Raw genomic sequence first — 18,383 nt, 5'->3', positions numbered from 1 at the left:
ACTAAACGGGCTACAGTGGTACACTCAATAATCGCTTTCCTGGCGTCTTCAGCTGCTGCACGGTGTGCGGGCTGCTGAATCCGCCATCTTAGATTGGCTTCTAGTTACTCTCTCTCGTTGATTCTCTCTCTCTCTGATTCTCATCACACACTGACTCGCGGACTACTTCCGTCTCTTATATATACACCACCGAACCTAACATCCGGGTCACGGACACACCCCGGATATACTACGTCATCAAACATATACATAAACAGTACAATAATAATACATACACCTTCATAAAACGTACAGAATAGTATAGAAAATAACAAAGGAAATACCAGGGGCAAAATAGGGCTGGTTTGGGGAAACTAAAACTGGCACTAAACTGTGGGCCTTCACAACAGCCGCCCCATGAAACCCTCGGTTTCAGTTAACTAAAGAAGGCACACTGGCTAGGCTGCTCTAGCAGCGTGAGGCATGAGGTGATAGGACCTTGGTCACTCTGCCTGTCTGCCAGGCGGCGCGTGGAAGGGACTGGTCGATCACCAGTACCACGGCACCTTCGGACATCTTGTCTCTCTCCCTCAGCAGAGTCTTCTGCTTCTCCTCCTTCTCCAGGGCGCGGATGTGCTCCTCGAAGCAGATCAGAGCGTCTTCCTTGTCCATGTTCTGCAGCTCCTCGTACTCAGCGAAGGTGGGGTCGTCCAGCAGGTACTGCTGGGCCTCGGACCAGGTGGTGCGGTAGGTGACGTTGGCCATGTTGTCCAGAATGCTCTTCAGCGCCTCCCAGTTCCTCTTCCTGAGCTGCTTGGCTTGTTCCTTCTCCTTCTTAGCCTTGTAGGCCTTAAACGCTTGCTTCTTCTCACTCAGCTTGGGCAGGGCGCTGTAGCGTGGGTCGTTGATGATCATTCTCATGGTTTGCTCCCATGACGCGTTGGATGAACCACCATTCTCCTTCAGAAGCTCTTTGAAGGCCTGCTTGGCCTCCTCTTTTGGGTTCCACTTGTACGTTTTCTTCGCCAACTCCGGCCTTTCCTCCTTGGAGGCGTCTACAATACTGGCTGAGACTTTCATGGCTGACGTGTACTCGACGGAGTTGACGGGTGCGTCAATGCTGACCTCGGCCACGTGAGGGTGCATGGCCACCTGCAGGTGTTCCTCGGCAACAGCTGTTGCCGCCATGGCACGGTAGCGCCACCACCGGGACTCCTTAGTCTGGGAGTTGTAGTAGTAAGGCTTCCCATCCAGAGACTTATGCTCTGTCCACAGAGACTTCTTCTTTGGTTGGTCATCCTGTGGTGAACCATTTGTGGTACTAACTGTTCCAGGTGCACTGGCAGCAATAGATTCCACTCCAGGCGGTCCGGTTGGTTGGTTTGCTTCTTCGGTTCGGACATGGAGGGATGACGTAGCTCTCCCGTCTCTATCTCTCCCCTTGGTAGCGCCTTGGAGGGCCCACCCAAGCGCAGTCTTAACAGCCATCGGGCAGCCTCGTGGTCCTCTCAGCGGAGGACGGAGCGACACGATCAGTTCAGCGTTGTCCGAGCCGATGAGAAGGGTTGGCTCCGCTCCTTCTATCGGATGTAGGTCTACTCGCCGTAGGTGGGGATATCTTGCGCGTAACCTCTCCAGGGGGTAGTCGTAGCGGGAGAGCGCTAGCTGGTCGGCGGTGAAGACATTCTGAAGCCGATGTCTATCCGACGGCCGCCCCGCCGGGGAGATAGAGAAGTTGATTCTCGCCCCGGTGACCTCTTTAAGGTCGCGACGTATCGTGCGCAGAGTCAGCTTCTCCGCAGTCCCTTGGAGCCCCAACTGGCGCACTGCCCCCTGGAGAAGGATGGTCCGTTCCGACCCGTCGTCTAGAACGGCGTACGTGTCGTACACAGCGTTGTTGTGGTGAAGTCGGACCTTCACCACCTTCAGTAGAACCTTGGAGCCGCTGCTCTGTGGCGAGTCTAGGTAGTAGACAGGGGTTTCCTCTTCCGGTGCGCGACCGGACCTAGGGCTTCTGTTGCCCTCCGTGGACCTGGCGAGGGAGACCTCGTGTAGGATGTGGAGGTGGACCTCCTCACAGCGGTTGCACTTCCTCCTCAAGGTGCAGTTCTTCGCCAGATGGTCGCGCCCACAGTTCCAGCACCTCTTGTGCTCCTCGAGCCACCTCTGCTTGGCCTCGGTACTCAGGTTGTTGAAGTCACTGCACTCATTGAACCAGTGCTCGCTGGGGCAGTACGGACATGGCGGTGGACCTCTCCGTCCCTTTTGAGGGGGTTGAGAGGAATCCTTTCCCTCAGGTCGGGTGGTCCTCTCTCTCCGAGGCTCCTCCTCCGTGTGCAGCACTCCTACTGGGCGTCCTCTGTTCGAGCTCGGCCCGTCCCAGCGGTCTCCCTTCTCCCTCTCCTTCTTCGGCTCAGCGTAACCCATGGCGTCTACGTTGGTGTCATGCACTTCCTCCAGTAGGAACTCCGCGAAGGCAGCCATGCTCAGACCCAACTTCCCGGGGTTACGAACGCGCTGCTGCCGCCGGAACCTCTCCTGCCGGAAGCGTGGGATCTTGCGGAGCAGCCGCTCTACGTTGGAGGTGCTGTTGATCTCGCTGGCGCCAGCTGGGCCCTGCGTCTTCAGCATTCCAACCAAGGTGTGTACGCGGAGCGCGAAGTCATCCAGCGCCCGGTCATCCTTGATGGGGGCCTGCTGTTCGAGGGCTTGAAGTTCAGCAAGGGCGTGGTTCCAGGGACGACCGTAGCGGGCATCCAAGTCGGCGAGCGCTCTGGTGTAAGGTGTCGGTGCGGAGGCATGGGCCAGAACCATGTTGTGGGCTCTGGGGTTCCTCACATGCTGAAGGAGAATCGCATATTTGTAGGACTCTGAGCAGGAGTCGTCCAAGAGCGTGTCTAGGCAGATGCGTAGCTCCACATACTGGCTCCTGTCCTCGTCCTTGAAGAAGGGGAACTTGGGTCCCTCCACCTGGGGAAACATCCTGTAGTGGATGATCGGGGCTGGAGTGACGGTCTGGGTGTCCGGCCTGCATGCATTTTGGTGCACTGGAGGACCTAGGGGTGTGCTACGCTCTTGGGGGATGGCTCCCCTCCCGGGCAGCGACGCTGGCTCCCTCTGGGCCGCGTAGCGGTCGGGTCCCTGGTCCTCTTCCTTCCAGGTGGTCAGCTGGGCCTGTAGTTGGACAGTCATGGCGGGGGTCATGGAGCCATCGGCGGGGGGTTCAGGAGATGGCACTCGAGAGGGCCGTGCGGATGATGCTCTGGAGCTACGGGCCGACGGAGTTCTGCTGATGCACACGTCGCGCATGGTCTGCATCATTTCCTCCATCTTCTCTGCGTGCAGTTGCTCTCTCGCCATCTGCCTCTCCGCCGCGCGTTCCGCCCCCTCCATCTGGAGGCGCTCGCGCTCGTACTGGATGCGTTCCCTCTCTAACGCCTCCTGGCGCTGTCTCTCCGCCGCACGTTCCGCTCCGTTCATCTGGAGGCGGTCGCGCTCCATCTGGAAGCGTTCACGTTCTAGCGCCTCCTGGCGCTGGAGGCGTTCACGCTCGAACTGGATTCGTTCCCGCTCTAACGCCATCTCGGCCTGTTGGCGCTCCCGCTCTAACGCCATCTCGGCCTGTTGGCGCATATATTCGGACAGCGCGGCACTACTCCCTCTGGAGTGCAGGCTATCCGCCCCAGAGGCAGAACTGCCCACGGAAACCCTGGACCGGTAGGAAGCCACTGAGCGGCAGGAGCTAGGTCTCGAGCGCGCCGTACTGGGAGGCAGATCGTTAAGGCTGAGGCCCTCCCTCTTCCGCCCGCAGGCGCTGTCGGACCGGGCCTCTCCTTCCTGTTCTTCCGTTTCCACGGCAAAACCCTGCGGTTCTGCCATCTCATCCTCAGGCTGGTGCTCTTTGAGGGCTGTCTCAGTGCTAGCCACCCGCGCGCCGGCGGACACCTCGGCCTCTCCGACCACTGTATCCCGTGGAGTGCGCTCCTCGCTACCACTCAGTGAGCTTTCGAGCTCAAGCTCATACTCCTGTAACCTCGGAGGCAACCGCGGGACTCTCTGTGGTCGTGGCTCTGGCTCAGGGGGCGGAGAAGGGGGGGTAACTGTCTGGTCTGGTTGGCTGCGCTCAGCCATGCTATCACTACACTACCGATCCGGCTCGAAGGACCAATTGTAACCAGGGAGTAGCTGAAAAGGACTGTATAATTTAGGAAGGGGCTGGTTATCTAACTAATGGAGCTAAATAGGCAGTGTAGGAGGATACAGGCAGGGGGCGCCAGCAAACCGTTAGACTAGCAGTTACTATCGTTAGCATTAGCACGGAATTAGCATTAGCATTTAGCATTGGAACTAGCATTAGCATTAGCTTTGTACTTAGCATTAGCATCCAAACAACTAACACACGGTAACGGTATCACATATGAACAACACATTTATTATACATGACTGATGTATACATCCCCAAATATACATTCCCTCCCCGCCGGCCACACACACACTCAATCACTCACTCATAGTCTCTGGCCTGAACAGGCTTATAGTCCAGGGCTGTGGTGCGCGTTGAGGCCTGGTTGGATGGCATGTGCGTCGATGAAGTTAGCCGACGAAAGGGGGGGGTGACGTAGCAACGCGGAGGGAAAGGGCCGTCTTCGTGGTCCACAACGAGGTGAAGGGCCCAGGTCCAGTGGTCCGCGTCGAAGCTCCGCTGGAGTCAGTGTTCGGTCGCAGTCCGCTCGTGGAGGCGACGATTATGTCCAGCTGGCGTCTCGCTTGGTCCAACGTTGAACAGCCGGCTGCTGGCAAGGCGGTCCAACGGGAACACAACTAAACGGGCTACAGTGGTACACTCAATAATCGCTTTCCTGGCGTCTTCAGCTGCTGCACGGTGTGCGGGCTGCTGAATCCGCCATCTTAGATTGGCTTCTAGTTACTCTCTCTCGTTGATTCTCTCTCTCTCTGATTCTCATCACACACTGACTCGCGGACTACTTCCGTCTCTTATATATACACCACCGAACCTAACATCCGGGTCACGGACACACCCCGGATATACTACGTCATCAAACATATACATAAACAGTACAATAATAATACATACACCTTCATAAAACGTACAGAATAGTATAGAAAATAACAAAGGAAATACCAGGGGCAAAATAGGGCTGGTTTGGGGAAACTAAAACTGGCACTAAACTGTGGGCCTTCACAACAATGTTTTAAGATATCATATGCATTGCCTATTACCTGTTTATGACACAACACAGTGGCTTTAAATGCAAATACCAAAGGGTATATATTTATTTACTAAATGCTAAATTTAAAGTGTTGGTAGTCAATTATAATAATGTTATACAAAGTCAATAGACAATATTCACAATACAATGTCAACAGACAATATCACAATATCACATAACAAAATATAGGCTCAAAGCCTATTGCGATTCCTTTCAAGGTAATAAATGTAATGTTTCCAATAAACTCAAAGTCAACTCAAAGGATTCACAATTGTACAATAATATATCATTCAGTAAAATAAAAAGGTGGGCCCACACCCACACTCACACACACACGCACTCTGTAACTCAGTCCATTAACCAGTGTTACCGTTGCAGCTGACGTTGCTTGTGAGCGGGGGGGGGGGCTTGAAACAGATATGGCCACTTCACTCGTTTACACAAGCCTAAAATAAAAGCACGTGCGTGGTTCAGTACTCACATAACCTCGTGGGGAACTCGTAGGTAAACGAGGGTTTGAAAGATGGTGTAAAAAGAGACAGAGATGAGGGGGATGAGGTCCAGCGCTCTCCCACGAGCGCAGGAGAATGATTGAAGGACACGGGCGGGTCTCGAGTTACCCCAGGCGATTGGAAACGGTCTCCTTGTCCACCGGAGAGCTTTCCTTTTGCTTGGTCTCTCGACTTCCAATTCTGAATTAACAGAATACACTGAGCTACAAAATCCAATAGCTATTTCGTTTTGATATAGCTAGAAACAATTTATCACTCAGCAAATGCTAGCAACATGCTAACGTAATTATGCTAAGCTAACCGCTTGCCGCGATTAGCTCTACAGTCAAATATAACATACTACAACGAGTAGATGTAGCTTATAAACAAACACCAGACATATGTATTTACCTCTGGTAGCTTCAATGTGCACCAACATCCAAAGGAATAACTGTTCGTTGATTCCGAAATGTTATACACACAGCTTATAGATCTTACTTCACTCGAAGAGGTCCTCAATCATTCTGACACGTTACTTAGTGCAACCTATCGCTATTAGTACAAAGTCCCGCCCCCTCTATCTCAGCATACATTACAGTTGGCTAGCTCTTCCCGATGGACCAATGAAATAAAGAAATGAATGAATGACATATAACCAATGGGCGAACTCACATTAGAGCTTGTAAACAAGTACACATTATAAACTTATAACAATTTTAATAACCGTGTACATAACCATGAAATGATGCTTATTTATTAAATGGACTTATTTATTTAACTTGTTAAATTGACTTATTTATTTAACTTATTAAATGAACTTGTGTTATGAAATGCTCATAGCTCACTTTAGTAGCTGGGCTACACTATGGATAAATATTAAGAGACTTTGAAAGTATGTAATTTTCATTCAACACATGTCAATTTATTTGTGCTGTTTTATCTTTAATTAAAACATTACGTGTTGTATGGTGTACTTCCATGTATTACCCTATCATGGGCACTGTTCATTTCAACAGTACAATTATCGGGGGGGGGAGAGAGAGAGAGAGAGAGAGATGTACCCTAGGGTTGTCATATTGCACATAGTGTTATTGCACATTCATTTAAAGTGTCGCAGTTTGCAGGCTTGAAATGTACACATTTGTGCCTCAGCACTACACCTGATTTTCAATCCAGCAGCTGCCATCAATCCGTCCAGACTGTCCAGGGCCCAGAACCTAGGTCTTTGCTGTGTTCAGGGCCTGGATGGCTCTGGGGTAGAAGCTGAGCTTCAGTCTGTTTGTCCTTGCGAACATGGTCCTGTACCGCCTGTTCGAGGGCAGCCGAGCAAAGTGTTCGTACCCAGGGTGGGATGGGTCTCTGGAGATCTTGGAGGCCTTCCTGAGGCAGCGTGTGTTGTACAGCTCTTCCAGAGAGGGGAGGGGGGCGCCGGTGATCTTCTGGGCCGTTCTCACGACTCTCTGTAGCGCATTCCTCTCTGCGGCTGTGCAGCTGGAGAACCAGTTGCAGATGCAGTAGGTGAGGATGCTCTCCACTGCGCAGCGGTAGAAGGCCACCAGCATCTCCTGTCTGATGTGGTCTTTCCTGAGAACTCTCAGGAAGAAGAGCCGCTGTTGTGCCTTCTTGATGTTGGCTGCTGTGTTGTTCTTCCAGGACAGGTCATCCTGTATGTGCACCCCCAGGAATCGGAGGGTTGAGACTCTCTCCTCTCTCCTACACCGCTAGTGGAATAGTTCCTCCTCTTCAGGTCAGCATGAACCTCAGGCGGGCTCTGCAACCGATGAATGGTGATGGAGAATTATCTCTTGATTAATTTTTTATTTCATCGGGCTCCTCAGTAGGCCTACAAACTGTGAGAATTCTTACTTGCAACTCGGTGGTTAAAAATCACTGAGCATTAGTTATTTTGTAACGGGGTGCACACTGCAGTGCACAGACATTCGCCAGGCAGTTTTCGTTGTAGTTGAATACTGCACAATAATATTTCAGCTCAGATTGCATGCATTGTGCATTGTGCATCCATTCCAGCGAGAGACCAGTGGGGCGGCAGTGCACGAATAGTTCATCTGCTGGGTCATATTATTTATGCATAAATGCATGTATGCATGTTGCATGTATTGTGCATGCATTCCAGCGAGAGACCAGTGGGGCGGTAGTGCACGAATAGTTCATCTGCTGGGTCATATTATTTATGCATAAATGCATGTATGCATGTTGCATGTATTGTGCATGCATTCCAGCGAGAGACCAGTGGGGCGGTAGTGCACGAATAGTTCATCTGCTGGGTCATATTATTTATGCATAAATGCATGTATGCATGTTGCATGTATTGTGCATGCATTCCAGCGAGAGACCAGTGGGGCGGTAGTGCACGAATAGTTCATCTGCTGGGTCATATTATTTATGCATAAATGCATGCATGCATGTTGCATGTATTGTGCATGCATTCCAGCGAGAGACCAGTGGGGCGGTAGTGCACGAATAGTTCATCTGCACTACCCTCCGATGCAGAAGTAGAAGAAGGAAACCGTGCTTGTGTTGTTTCCTGTTTGCGTGCCTGCGGATGGGCTCCGTGCGTGCTTGCGTCTATCCGCTCCCCTCGGTGTCCCTCCCAATGCTTTAGAGAGCTATGGCGGCCTGCAGGGCATCCTCGTCGAAATGGTTCTTCACCCGGGAGCAACTGGAGACCACGCCGTCCCGCCGCGGAGGAGTGGAGCCGGACAGGGAGCTCTCCTACCGGCAGCAGGCGGCCAACCTCATCCAAGACATGGGCCAGAGACTCAACGTGTATCCTTTATGTAGTCAACAAGCTCGCGCAACACCACCAACCAACCAACATCGCTCGCGACATGTCCAATAAAAGCAGGGCTCGGGCACTCTTTGTAGGCCCGGATTTTTTTCTCCGGGTGTTCGTGGATTAGGTTTTAGGAGGGGGGGGGGCTAGGACAAGAGTAAGGGGACATTGCATTGCATTTGTGCATTCTTTTTTTGTTGCCATAACGGAACATTATGTTGCTTAAGTTGACACGTGCGCCTGTAGTAGTAGTGTTGTTGATGTGACATCTATGCTCGCGCTAGTAAGGCTTACGAGAGCTAGCCCAACATCAACCCCAGTTCAATCCGACCAGAAAGGCCAGGCTGGGGCTGTTAGCTTGTTAACAAGCTTGCCCAGCAATCGGAGTAAAGTCTCGTATGTGTGTTACACAATGCATGTATGCAATGCACTATGAGTAATTCCACACGCTGTGATTATGGGAATTGACATGATAGCGCTTCATGCACTGGCCCAGCCTGCTTGAAACGCGTTGTGTAATAAGTTGAGCTTAATGCTAACTAACGTAGCTTCTCAGTCAAATCATGGTGGTGCTTTTCCATTTGGGCATGTTGCCCCTGGCTGGAAGCCGTGATTCACCCAATGCACAGACATAACCTATGTGAATCAATCACCCCAATGCACATAACCTATGTGAATCACCCCAATGCACGTTTTTATTTGTCAGCCCCCCAGCAAATGATTGGAGATTCTCCCTCTCTGGATTCCATTAACGTTTAAACCCCTACGCTGCATTGGGTTTGCATAGTGATAGTTCATCAAAAAGACATGTAACGTTGTGTGAACTGTCCGTAAAACTAATTTGATTAGGGCCTAATACAATTAGATTGAAATGCTTTTCCTTGACCCTCTCTCTCTCTCCAGCTCGCAACTTACAATAAACACAGCTATTGTTTACATGCATAGATTTTATATGTTCCACTCTTTCACCAAATTCCACAGAAATGTAAGTATTTACTTTGCACAATTGTCTCTAAATCAGCAGAAGCATTATAGCACCGTCTGCTTGTACCATGTGTAAAAAATGTGTTCATATTTTTGTGTTTTGCCACAGATAATATCCCCAACGACCTTATTCCTGGCTGCGAAAGTCGAAGAGCAACCTCGGAAACTCGAGCATGTCATTAAAGTTGCACATGCTTGTCTGAACCCCCAAGAGGCTCCGCTAGATACAAAGAGTAATGTAAGTCTGGGTAGAACTGGGTATTGTAGGTCTTTGTTGTTTTCCTTTCTCCCTTCTTCTCCTATGTTTGTTGTTTCGTTCCCCATTGTCAACACCTACTTCTGTCCCATTGTGCTGAGGGCTTAAGCCGGGCAGAGACTGTGCGATGTTATGTCGGTGAACCCCTCACACTGCACGACTGAAAGTTTCAGTCCTACCGTCTCCGACTTGATCAGACCTTACGACGTGCGTGCTCACACTGTACGATTGTGCTCACACTGTACGATTGCTCTCAGCCACGACTGTGTACAGTTGTTGAAATTGTTCGATTGTGAACTGTAGGACCACCCACACTTCACAAGCCACGACGAACATTTCTGACCTGCCAGAAATTTGTCGGCAGGTCGTAGCCTCGTCTTTAGAACGTAGGAGCAATTAGTCGTTGATCGCTGACTCTCTCACACTGTGCGACTTACGACGTCCCGATTTGGCCATACGACGCTAGGATGTCTCTACGACTACGCAACGTAGTCTGCGACAACAAAATCGTGGCGAAATCGTGGACAAATCGCACAGTCTATGCCCGGCTTTAGAGCGTAAGGTTAAGACAATCAGTCCACGTGTCTGGGCAGTAGGCCATTTCACCAAGGGTGACTTGAGTCGGTCAGTAGTATGACCCAGCAGTTTACAGGCTTGGGTCCGACAGACATCTCAGTCCTGTCTTGACATCGTCCTCATTGCCGATGGGATTCCTAGTGAGAATCTACATGTTGAGCCACCGGCACGAACCGAGAGGACCGATATGTTTGAGATTTGGAATAGAGTTTTAGGGGTATGGATATAGACGCATTACAAACGTCATGTAATGATTGTCTATTAAACTTCAGGCATACCTCCAGCAAGCTCAAGAGCTGGTGATACTTGAAACCATAGTGCTGCAGACTTTAGGTAAGTAATGACTGAGTGTGTAGAGCGAGCTGTATTTATAAATTATTTCAGTTTTATCCAAGAGTGTATTATGTTTGACCGTTGTGATTGGACTGTTGCCTGTAGCCAGTGAATGTTGGCTTTTTCCCACGGACTGCCTTATGCGTCCCTCTTCTCCTATTCATACTTATTATTAAGAGATGTCATGGTAACATATCATTGTAATGTTACTGTCAAGTCCAGATGGTGAACTACTGACAGACAGCCCAGGTGGAATGTCAAGTCTTAGCCAGCAGCAGTTGTAATGTTCTAGGTTAAATGTTGCTGTTTCCCTGGCAACACAAACCTACATTTGTAGACACCATCTGTGGCCTATTTGATGACACAACATCACGCTGCTCATTGTAATCAAGGATTGTAATCTGGATGTAAAGAAATGTAGTAGTAGTAGAATAAATGGCTTTTGATTATTCCACATGTAATTCTATTTGACGGTGGTGAACACTTTGATGCATGACAACATTATCACACACGACTATGTTGCTGTTAAACTCATCTGCCATGTATTTTGTTCCAGGCTTTGAAATAACTATTGAACATCCACACACTGATGTGGTGAAATGTTCCCAGCTAGTCCGAGGTAGAGGCTTTCTTCTTTGCTTTTCATGCCCTCTATGCCACCTCTTACGTGGGTGGGAGTGGGGGAAAACTGATGACATAATATACTTGTGTAACAATCTGTTGACCTTTTGGGTTTTTTCTCTAAACATGACGTACAAGTACATTTAAAGGTAACAACTGTGTCAACTTCCATGAAAAAACCCCTCATAATCAAACCCCCCCCCCCTGGCTCGGCGCTCAGCATGAATCTAACCCTCTCTTTTTCTCTCTCTCTCTCTCCCCCCCTTTCTCTCCCTTACAGCAAGCAAGGATCTGGCACAGACTTCCTATTTCATGGCTACCAACAGGTTGTTATCCTGACCCTCCTTTGTTGCACTGTGACTGCACACTATAGCTTCCTATAATGCAGGGTACCCTTTCAGTGTCCAACGGCCCTATGCGCCGGTGGCTACTGGGACGCCTTGCCCCCTCCCCTCCCTGAGTTCACTCGGGGTGGGGTCTGGGGGTGTGTGGCGGAACCCGGCCATCGGCTGCAGTGCGGTGTATTGTACAAGGGACCAGAGTTGGCACAGAGGGGTTGAATGCACAATGTGAAGTGTAGTGGTGCGCTTGAAACCTCACGTTTGCTCGCGGGTACGAACGTGCATATGTCTAAAAAGACACTTTGGTAGCCTGAATAGCAGCTAAAGATTACAGAGATGTAAAACTTACCTAGAAGTCCTCCCGGTAAGTACCGCAACCCTTTTGCTTTTTTAATTTGTGTTTTTCAATTTATTTATTTTTCAAATCTTATCGCCAAATAATTTAAAACGTTTTCCACTTTTTTTTTCTTTCTTTATTGCATTTAGTTAACTAAATACTTAATGTTATGTAATGATATTTGTTGAAAACAGATGAAAATGGCAGTTTGAATTTATGATATTAACCCATTAAGGACCTATACTTTTAAGATACCTTTTAATCAAATAGCATGTTTTTGTTTTGAGTCTGTCTGGGGAAAAAAGAAAATACACATTTTTACACACCTTTTAATTTGTGTTACTCCTAGCCTTTCATTCTAGATATTGTTCTTGGTTTAGGCTGTTTGCATCCAAAATACCTTAGTTGAATTCAAGATCTCAAAGATCTCTCCCATGACTCAAGATCAAGTAATGGTAAAACTAGGTCCTTAAAGGGTTAGTTTTAATGTAATCTGAGATTAATCACATTGAATATATTTGTCTTCAACCAACACTCAATACAGTACAATGTCTGGACGTGGGTCTTGAAACCTGTTGACAGTCATGATTTGGCTTGAGCTTGTGCAGCTGCATGGAATTTTCTGTTTATCTTACTGAAGAAAAAAAAATACAGGAGCCTAAAAACAGTTCCTAGAAAGGCCTGGAAGCTTGGAAGAGGACGGGCAGTGTTTGCCCTGCTAGAACTGAATAAGGCTTACAGCAGTAGGGAGAATTAAAGATGTTGACAGCGAGTCAGCGGTGTATTAAGAGGATGAATGGCTTCTTATTGCTTGAACTCGGTGACCAGCAGCAGCGGCTTATTTGGATACTTTTTTATAACAACCATGGGGCGGTAATGCTGCTGAATACTGGAATGCTTATTATTCGGTGTAGTGCTTCCAGATAGAACACAGTAGTCTCAACAGGACAGTCGCATAGACAGAGCCTAGATAAAAATCCAGCTGCGTCCAGACATTGTACTTGTTGTTGTAGCACAAGGTTACCATCCAGCTTTTACCAGGCTTTCAAATGAACCACTATCAAACCCTTTAGATTTCAATCTTGTAGATTAACTTTGGTTGAGGTTTTTGCAAAAAAACCTTAGGCCAACTCTAGGTTGTTGAGAACACAAGCCTATTTGGAATGGAGTTGATCCGGAAAAATATATTTCTGCTCAGGAAAAGTTAGCCACGAGTGATGAATGTCTGAATGAATGACTGGTTGAATTTACTTTACCGTCTGTTTCTGCATTAGTGGTAGATTAATCGTGATTTATTTGAAGTCACAGTTGATAAGGACATAACATACATATTTGTAACCCCTACCTTGTGATTTGAAGCATTTAGAAGATATCGCTCCTCCTATCTGTAGCTCCTCGTGGTAAACACTGGGATGGTAGCCATTGGTTTCTTTTCTCATGTTATTGTTGATTATGATGTGAAGCTAACCACAATCTATTTTGCATGACCATTTGTACTTCTAGTCAGTGTGTGTAGTTGACCACTTGTGATATGAACGCAGAGCCTGTCCTCAAGTTTGAGTAACACAACCATTCGCCCAAGATGCAGAATGATGTACAGTAAATGTCTACCTTTTGGGGTTGGCACAGTCATATCAAGGGAAAAACTGTCACTCAAAGTTTAGGACAACTGTCTGCATCAAAATGGTACACATCTCTGTTGTTATAATGATTCTTCACTGCTGTTGTACTAATACATGTTATGTGATGTGTGATCTTCACCCAAAGCACCTGTGACTAATGCTGTCGGCCCCCTCTTGTGTTTTCTCTTCCCTCTCCCATGTGACCTTTGACCCCCTGGCTCCTACCTCCATGCAGCCTCCACCTCACCACCTTCTGCCTGCAGCACAAGCCCACGGTCATCGCCTGCGTCTGCATCCACCTGGCCTGCAAATGGTCCAACTGGGAGATCCCCGTCTCCACGGATGGAAAACACTGGTGGGAGTATGTGGACAACTCTGTCACCCTCGAGCTGCTAGATGGTGAGATTTTGTACACATTGTATAACAATCCTCTGTGGCTCAGTTGGTTGATTCCATTTGTTCCATTTGTTATCAATGTGAAATGCTTGGATATGATATGTTGTCATCTGCCAGGGTTTTGGTTTGAAACAGATGTGACCGTTGACCTTTCCCTCCCCCTCAGAACTGACCCACGAGTTTCTTCAGATTCTGGAGAAGACACCCAGCAGGTTGAAACGGATACGAAACTGGAGGGTAAGCTAGCTACACAGGCTAAACAAAGAAGTCTCCAGGAAATAAAATGTACTATTTTATGTATCTCAAGGACTCCCTTGAAAGCAGTGATAATCTTTTACCTGTCAGAGCTAAAAGTGAACCGTTTTCGTTGTCTGAGGCCGACTGTCTTTACAGTTACAAAAGCGTTCCAGCAGCTCACACCACATACTAACTAAATAAAGTGACAATTTAATATCAAGAAAGAAGGAAATAGACATTTGTCACCACTGAAAACTCTTTTAGACCTCTGACAGGAAAGAGCCTGAGCTCAGAGCTTCCTATTGTGTCTCCTTTTTGGCCTGTTGTGGTTTCTTAGATGTAATACCACACACACCTGTCAAGTGTGTCACAAGAAAACCACCACCTCACCACTCCATGTTTTTCCCCTTCTCCATTCTAGGCCACACAAGCTGCCAAGAAGCCCAAGGGAGATGGCCAGGACAACAACCCCTACCCGGGCCCCTCCTTGGTCCATGAACACTCGCTCGGGGACGGCATTCCCGGGGTTTCCAACCCAGCTTTCCCCAAAGCCTCGTCTTCCTTCCCTGTCCCCCTGCCCGGCCACTCTGGAGGTGGCCTGTCCCTGGACTCCATCGCCAGTATGCAGGGCAGCTCCTACACGTTCACGGCCCCCACCGACTGGCCCCAGGACCAGGGTCGCTCAGAGGGGGGTTACTCCCTCAAACAGGACGCACTAGGCCTCCAGCAGGGGCCACCCCTGTCACTACACGCCCCCCTGCAGTCACATAGACCCGATAAAGGGGCGGAGTTCAACCCCATTAAACATGAACACAAATCTGCGGGTGGCAGTGGGGGGAAGCACCAACATCAGCAGCAGCAACAGCCCCCTGCTTTCACTCCCCCGCCTGTCCCTGCCCAAAAAATGTCCCTGGACAAGTACCGTGAGAAGCACGCGGCCGAGATGGCGGTGCAGAAACGTAGACAGGAGCAGCAGGGCCTAGACACGGAGGGAAGGGACTCGTACACTGCCCAGTCGGACCATAGAAAACACATGCAGCCTCACCCCCACCCTCACTCTCAGCAGGGCCCGGGGGGCAGCAGCAGCATCACTGCCTCCCCTCTCAAAATGAAGCTGCCCATCATGCCGGGCCAGGACAGGCCCTCCGGCGACAAACGTGACAAGTCGGGGGGCGGGGGCTCTCTGAAACTCCGCCTCCCCGTCCCTTCGCAGGGCGGGGCCAGCAAAGAGGAGCTGAAGATGAAAATCAAAGTGTCGTCAGAGCGGCACAGCTCCTCGGACGAGGGCGGGGTCAAGAGCAAACATTCCAGCCCGCTGGTGAGCAAGGAGAAGCACCGGGAGCGCCACCACAAGCACGGCCACTCTCACCCCCACGCGCACAGTGGCAATGGACGGGAGGGGCCCGGCGGCGTCACCATGCTCCGGAGCCCGCTGGGTCTCGGCGGCGAAGGAGCGGGCCTGGGCCTGGTCTCGGCCCCCGGCTCCGGCTCCTCATCCCGCAAGAGGACGCACATGGACGCCAGCCACAACCACCACTCCTCCTCCAAAACGAGCAAAAGCTCCAAGGGCGGCGCAGGTAGTTCCTTCTCCTCCTCCTCCTCCTCTCATTGTTCCTCTGTTCAACAGCAGTGTGTGTCGTCTCACAGCTCTTTACTTAACCTTCCCTTCCCTCCTCCTCCTCCTCCCCCCCTGTCACATACCAGGTGGGATACGGACATCTCAGCATCCTAGTGAAACTGGACAGGAGGCCAGCGGAGAGACGCGGCCCTGACAGCCCTGTCAATGGCCAGCACACGTACTACACTGACACTTTTGACATGCTCGATTCCCTGTTAAGTGCCCAAGGAATGGACTCATGAACCCCTTTATAGCAAGGCAAAAAGGAAGGTAAAGCAAAAAAAATAAAAAATAAAAGCAAGAAAAGAAATGAAATCAATGAAAAATGTAGGACTCAATCTCAGTTTTGAGAGAGAGATGGGGGGGGGGGGGGGGGCGGAAAGAGAAAATAATTATGCTTCCCGATTATCTGATCTGATCTCTTGGCAGTGCTGCTTCAGTCCTGCCCATTTCTATGTGTAATTGCTGCTTTGTCCTCTGTATTCTCGAGATAGGTCTTGGAATGTGGAAGTATGCGTTTAGGGGAGGGGGCCATCCTAGTTAACAAAAGAAAAAAAAAACTCCACATGAAAAAAAGAATAGTATTATAAATACTGAAAAGGCATGAGGTGCAATTTCTTAGTTTCTTATAATTTTTTCCTTTTTTTTTTAGTGATTTTATTTAAACAGCATTTCCACAACTGTATTACACTCTGGTGCTGAGACGAGTGGCCTCCTCCCACCACGAGGGGGGGTCTGTCTCTGTCTGAAGGCGGGCGGGCGGTCCAAACATGGCCGCCGATGGAAGCCGGATTTTTAGTTGTTTAGCTCTCTTTTTTATACTCAATACTGTATGTATGATCTGCATGTTTCAACCTTCAAAGGGACAAAGCGGAACGCTGACCGCAGTTTACAGAGAGTGGAGATAAAATGTACATACATTTTTGTATGTTTAAAAAGCTATACCATAAATACTCAGGTTTGGAGCTGCTTGTAAGTATAACAAGATATATTATATGGAGAAAAAAAAGAAAAAAGACTATTGTAACTTGATGTAGGAGTCCATCATTGGTGGTTCTGACTGCAGCATTCCTGTGATGTGCTTAGGAACCTGTACTTCGCATGGCCTCCAGGGGAGGGCAATCTATCTACCTTTAACCATCGTGGGCGATCCAGACCCTTCCAATCAATCACCGACCTGGCATGTTGTCAGAGGCCATGCAATTTGTACTAATTATTTTTTTGACCTCCGAGATGACCCTAAGCTGGATGCCAAAGGCTGTGCCTCGACACATGAGAAAGAGGACAATAAATATAGTGCTATAAAGTTTACATAACCTTTGCTGTGAAGTGCATTTAAAATCGTTCTTGGCTTGACGCTGTAGCCCATAGATGCAACGCTGTAAATCAGTCATGGTAATGTAGGGTTGTTCATGTCCAGTGGAACAGCAGGGCTGAAGAGTTCCAGCAGTATTGTTGACACGGTGGCTCTAATGCTGTTCTTAACAGGCCAGTTTCCTACTGTATGGAATATAACCTTCTCATGTCTGGACACACATAACTGTTCTTGACTGGTTAGTTCTTTATTTCAGTGTGCAGTTTGTGATAATGCCACGGTGGTATGTTCCCTAATACCAATACAGTGATTTATTCTTGGGCACAGAGATTACAGTGGTTTGGTAACAAAGCAAGCGCAAAAATCTTGACATCCCGTTTTTTTTTTTTTGCGTTTTTCTTTTTTTTTCTTCATTTAGATTCTACAAATAAATCTTAAGGTTACCACTACCTTAAAAATGACCAATGTTGTATGATTGTTTTTAATGTGTGCGCTACATTTACAAGGAATGTTGCAAGTATGAATGTGTTTATAGGCATGTCCTCTACCCAGTGTCAAAGGCGCCAACGTTTTGAACATTACATTCGAAAAGGAGTTTTAATATATACAAAACCGACAAGTTAGTATCAGTCTATGGTCGGTCTTGCGTATTGGCACATGTAGAATGATACTGGTTGCCAACTCTAAGCTCACTTTGAGGTCCTTCTGAGAGAGCTTTGCCCTCACAGCATTGAGCATCATTTTGCAGGTACATTTTGAAAAGTTTATCTCTGGGGTAATGTCTTGTCGATTATAACCACGTTTTCTTTTTTCTTTTACCTCTTAGCTCAAAGTATTTTGTATTGCTTTGAATTGTGACGTGTGGAATTAAATGAAAGTTCCAGAATGTACATTCAAGTCAAGCTCAGTCCAACTTCAGTCTTGGAAATGAAAGGGTGCTCCAACAATTGTTCGGCCGAAGGTCGCTCTTTCTGGTCACTGCAAAGAGAACAGGATACTGTTAATATTAGCTATGGTAGAGACCTCTACTGGCTCACCAACTTCTTTCAAGGTAATGAAACATGCAAACAAACAACGTATTTTTGTGATTTGGATAGATCATTTCTTTATAGAGCCTCAAGTGTAAGATTGGTTCTATGTTGGAAACTGTAAATCCACTCACCTGGTCAGACAAACTTGAACAAAGTCCCTGGCGTCTTCTGAGAAGCCCTCAGGCAGAGAAGGCATCAGTCCTCTCCGCGCCCCGATGTAA

General features: G+C 48.5%; 1 protein-coding gene across 1 annotated transcript; it reads left to right on the top strand.

Annotated features, from left to right (window-relative positions):
• Positions 1-8,330: 8,330 nt before the first annotated feature.
• Positions 8,331-16,421, top strand: ccnt2a (cyclin T2a; the record flags this gene model as incomplete). Its single annotated transcript, XM_080537133.1, has 10 exons — positions 8,331-8,488; positions 9,399-9,480; positions 9,589-9,717; positions 10,584-10,644; positions 11,201-11,263; positions 11,546-11,591; positions 13,801-13,964; positions 14,128-14,198; positions 14,620-15,775; positions 15,903-16,421. The coding sequence occupies 10 exons, from the start codon at positions 8,331-8,333 to the stop codon at positions 15,968-15,970; spliced, it is 1,998 nt and encodes a 665-aa protein (XP_080393259.1). The 3' UTR covers positions 15,971-16,421.
• Between the last annotated feature and the right edge of the window lie 1,962 nt (positions 16,422-18,383).

This window comes from Nansenia antarctica (genome assembly GCF_963989245.1).
Source record: "Nansenia antarctica genome assembly, chromosome: 7".
NCBI lineage: Eukaryota > Metazoa > Chordata > Actinopteri > Argentiniformes > Microstomatidae > Nansenia > Nansenia antarctica.
Note: the sequence above shows the minus strand (reverse complement) of the source record. Positions and strands in the feature narration are given on the sequence as shown.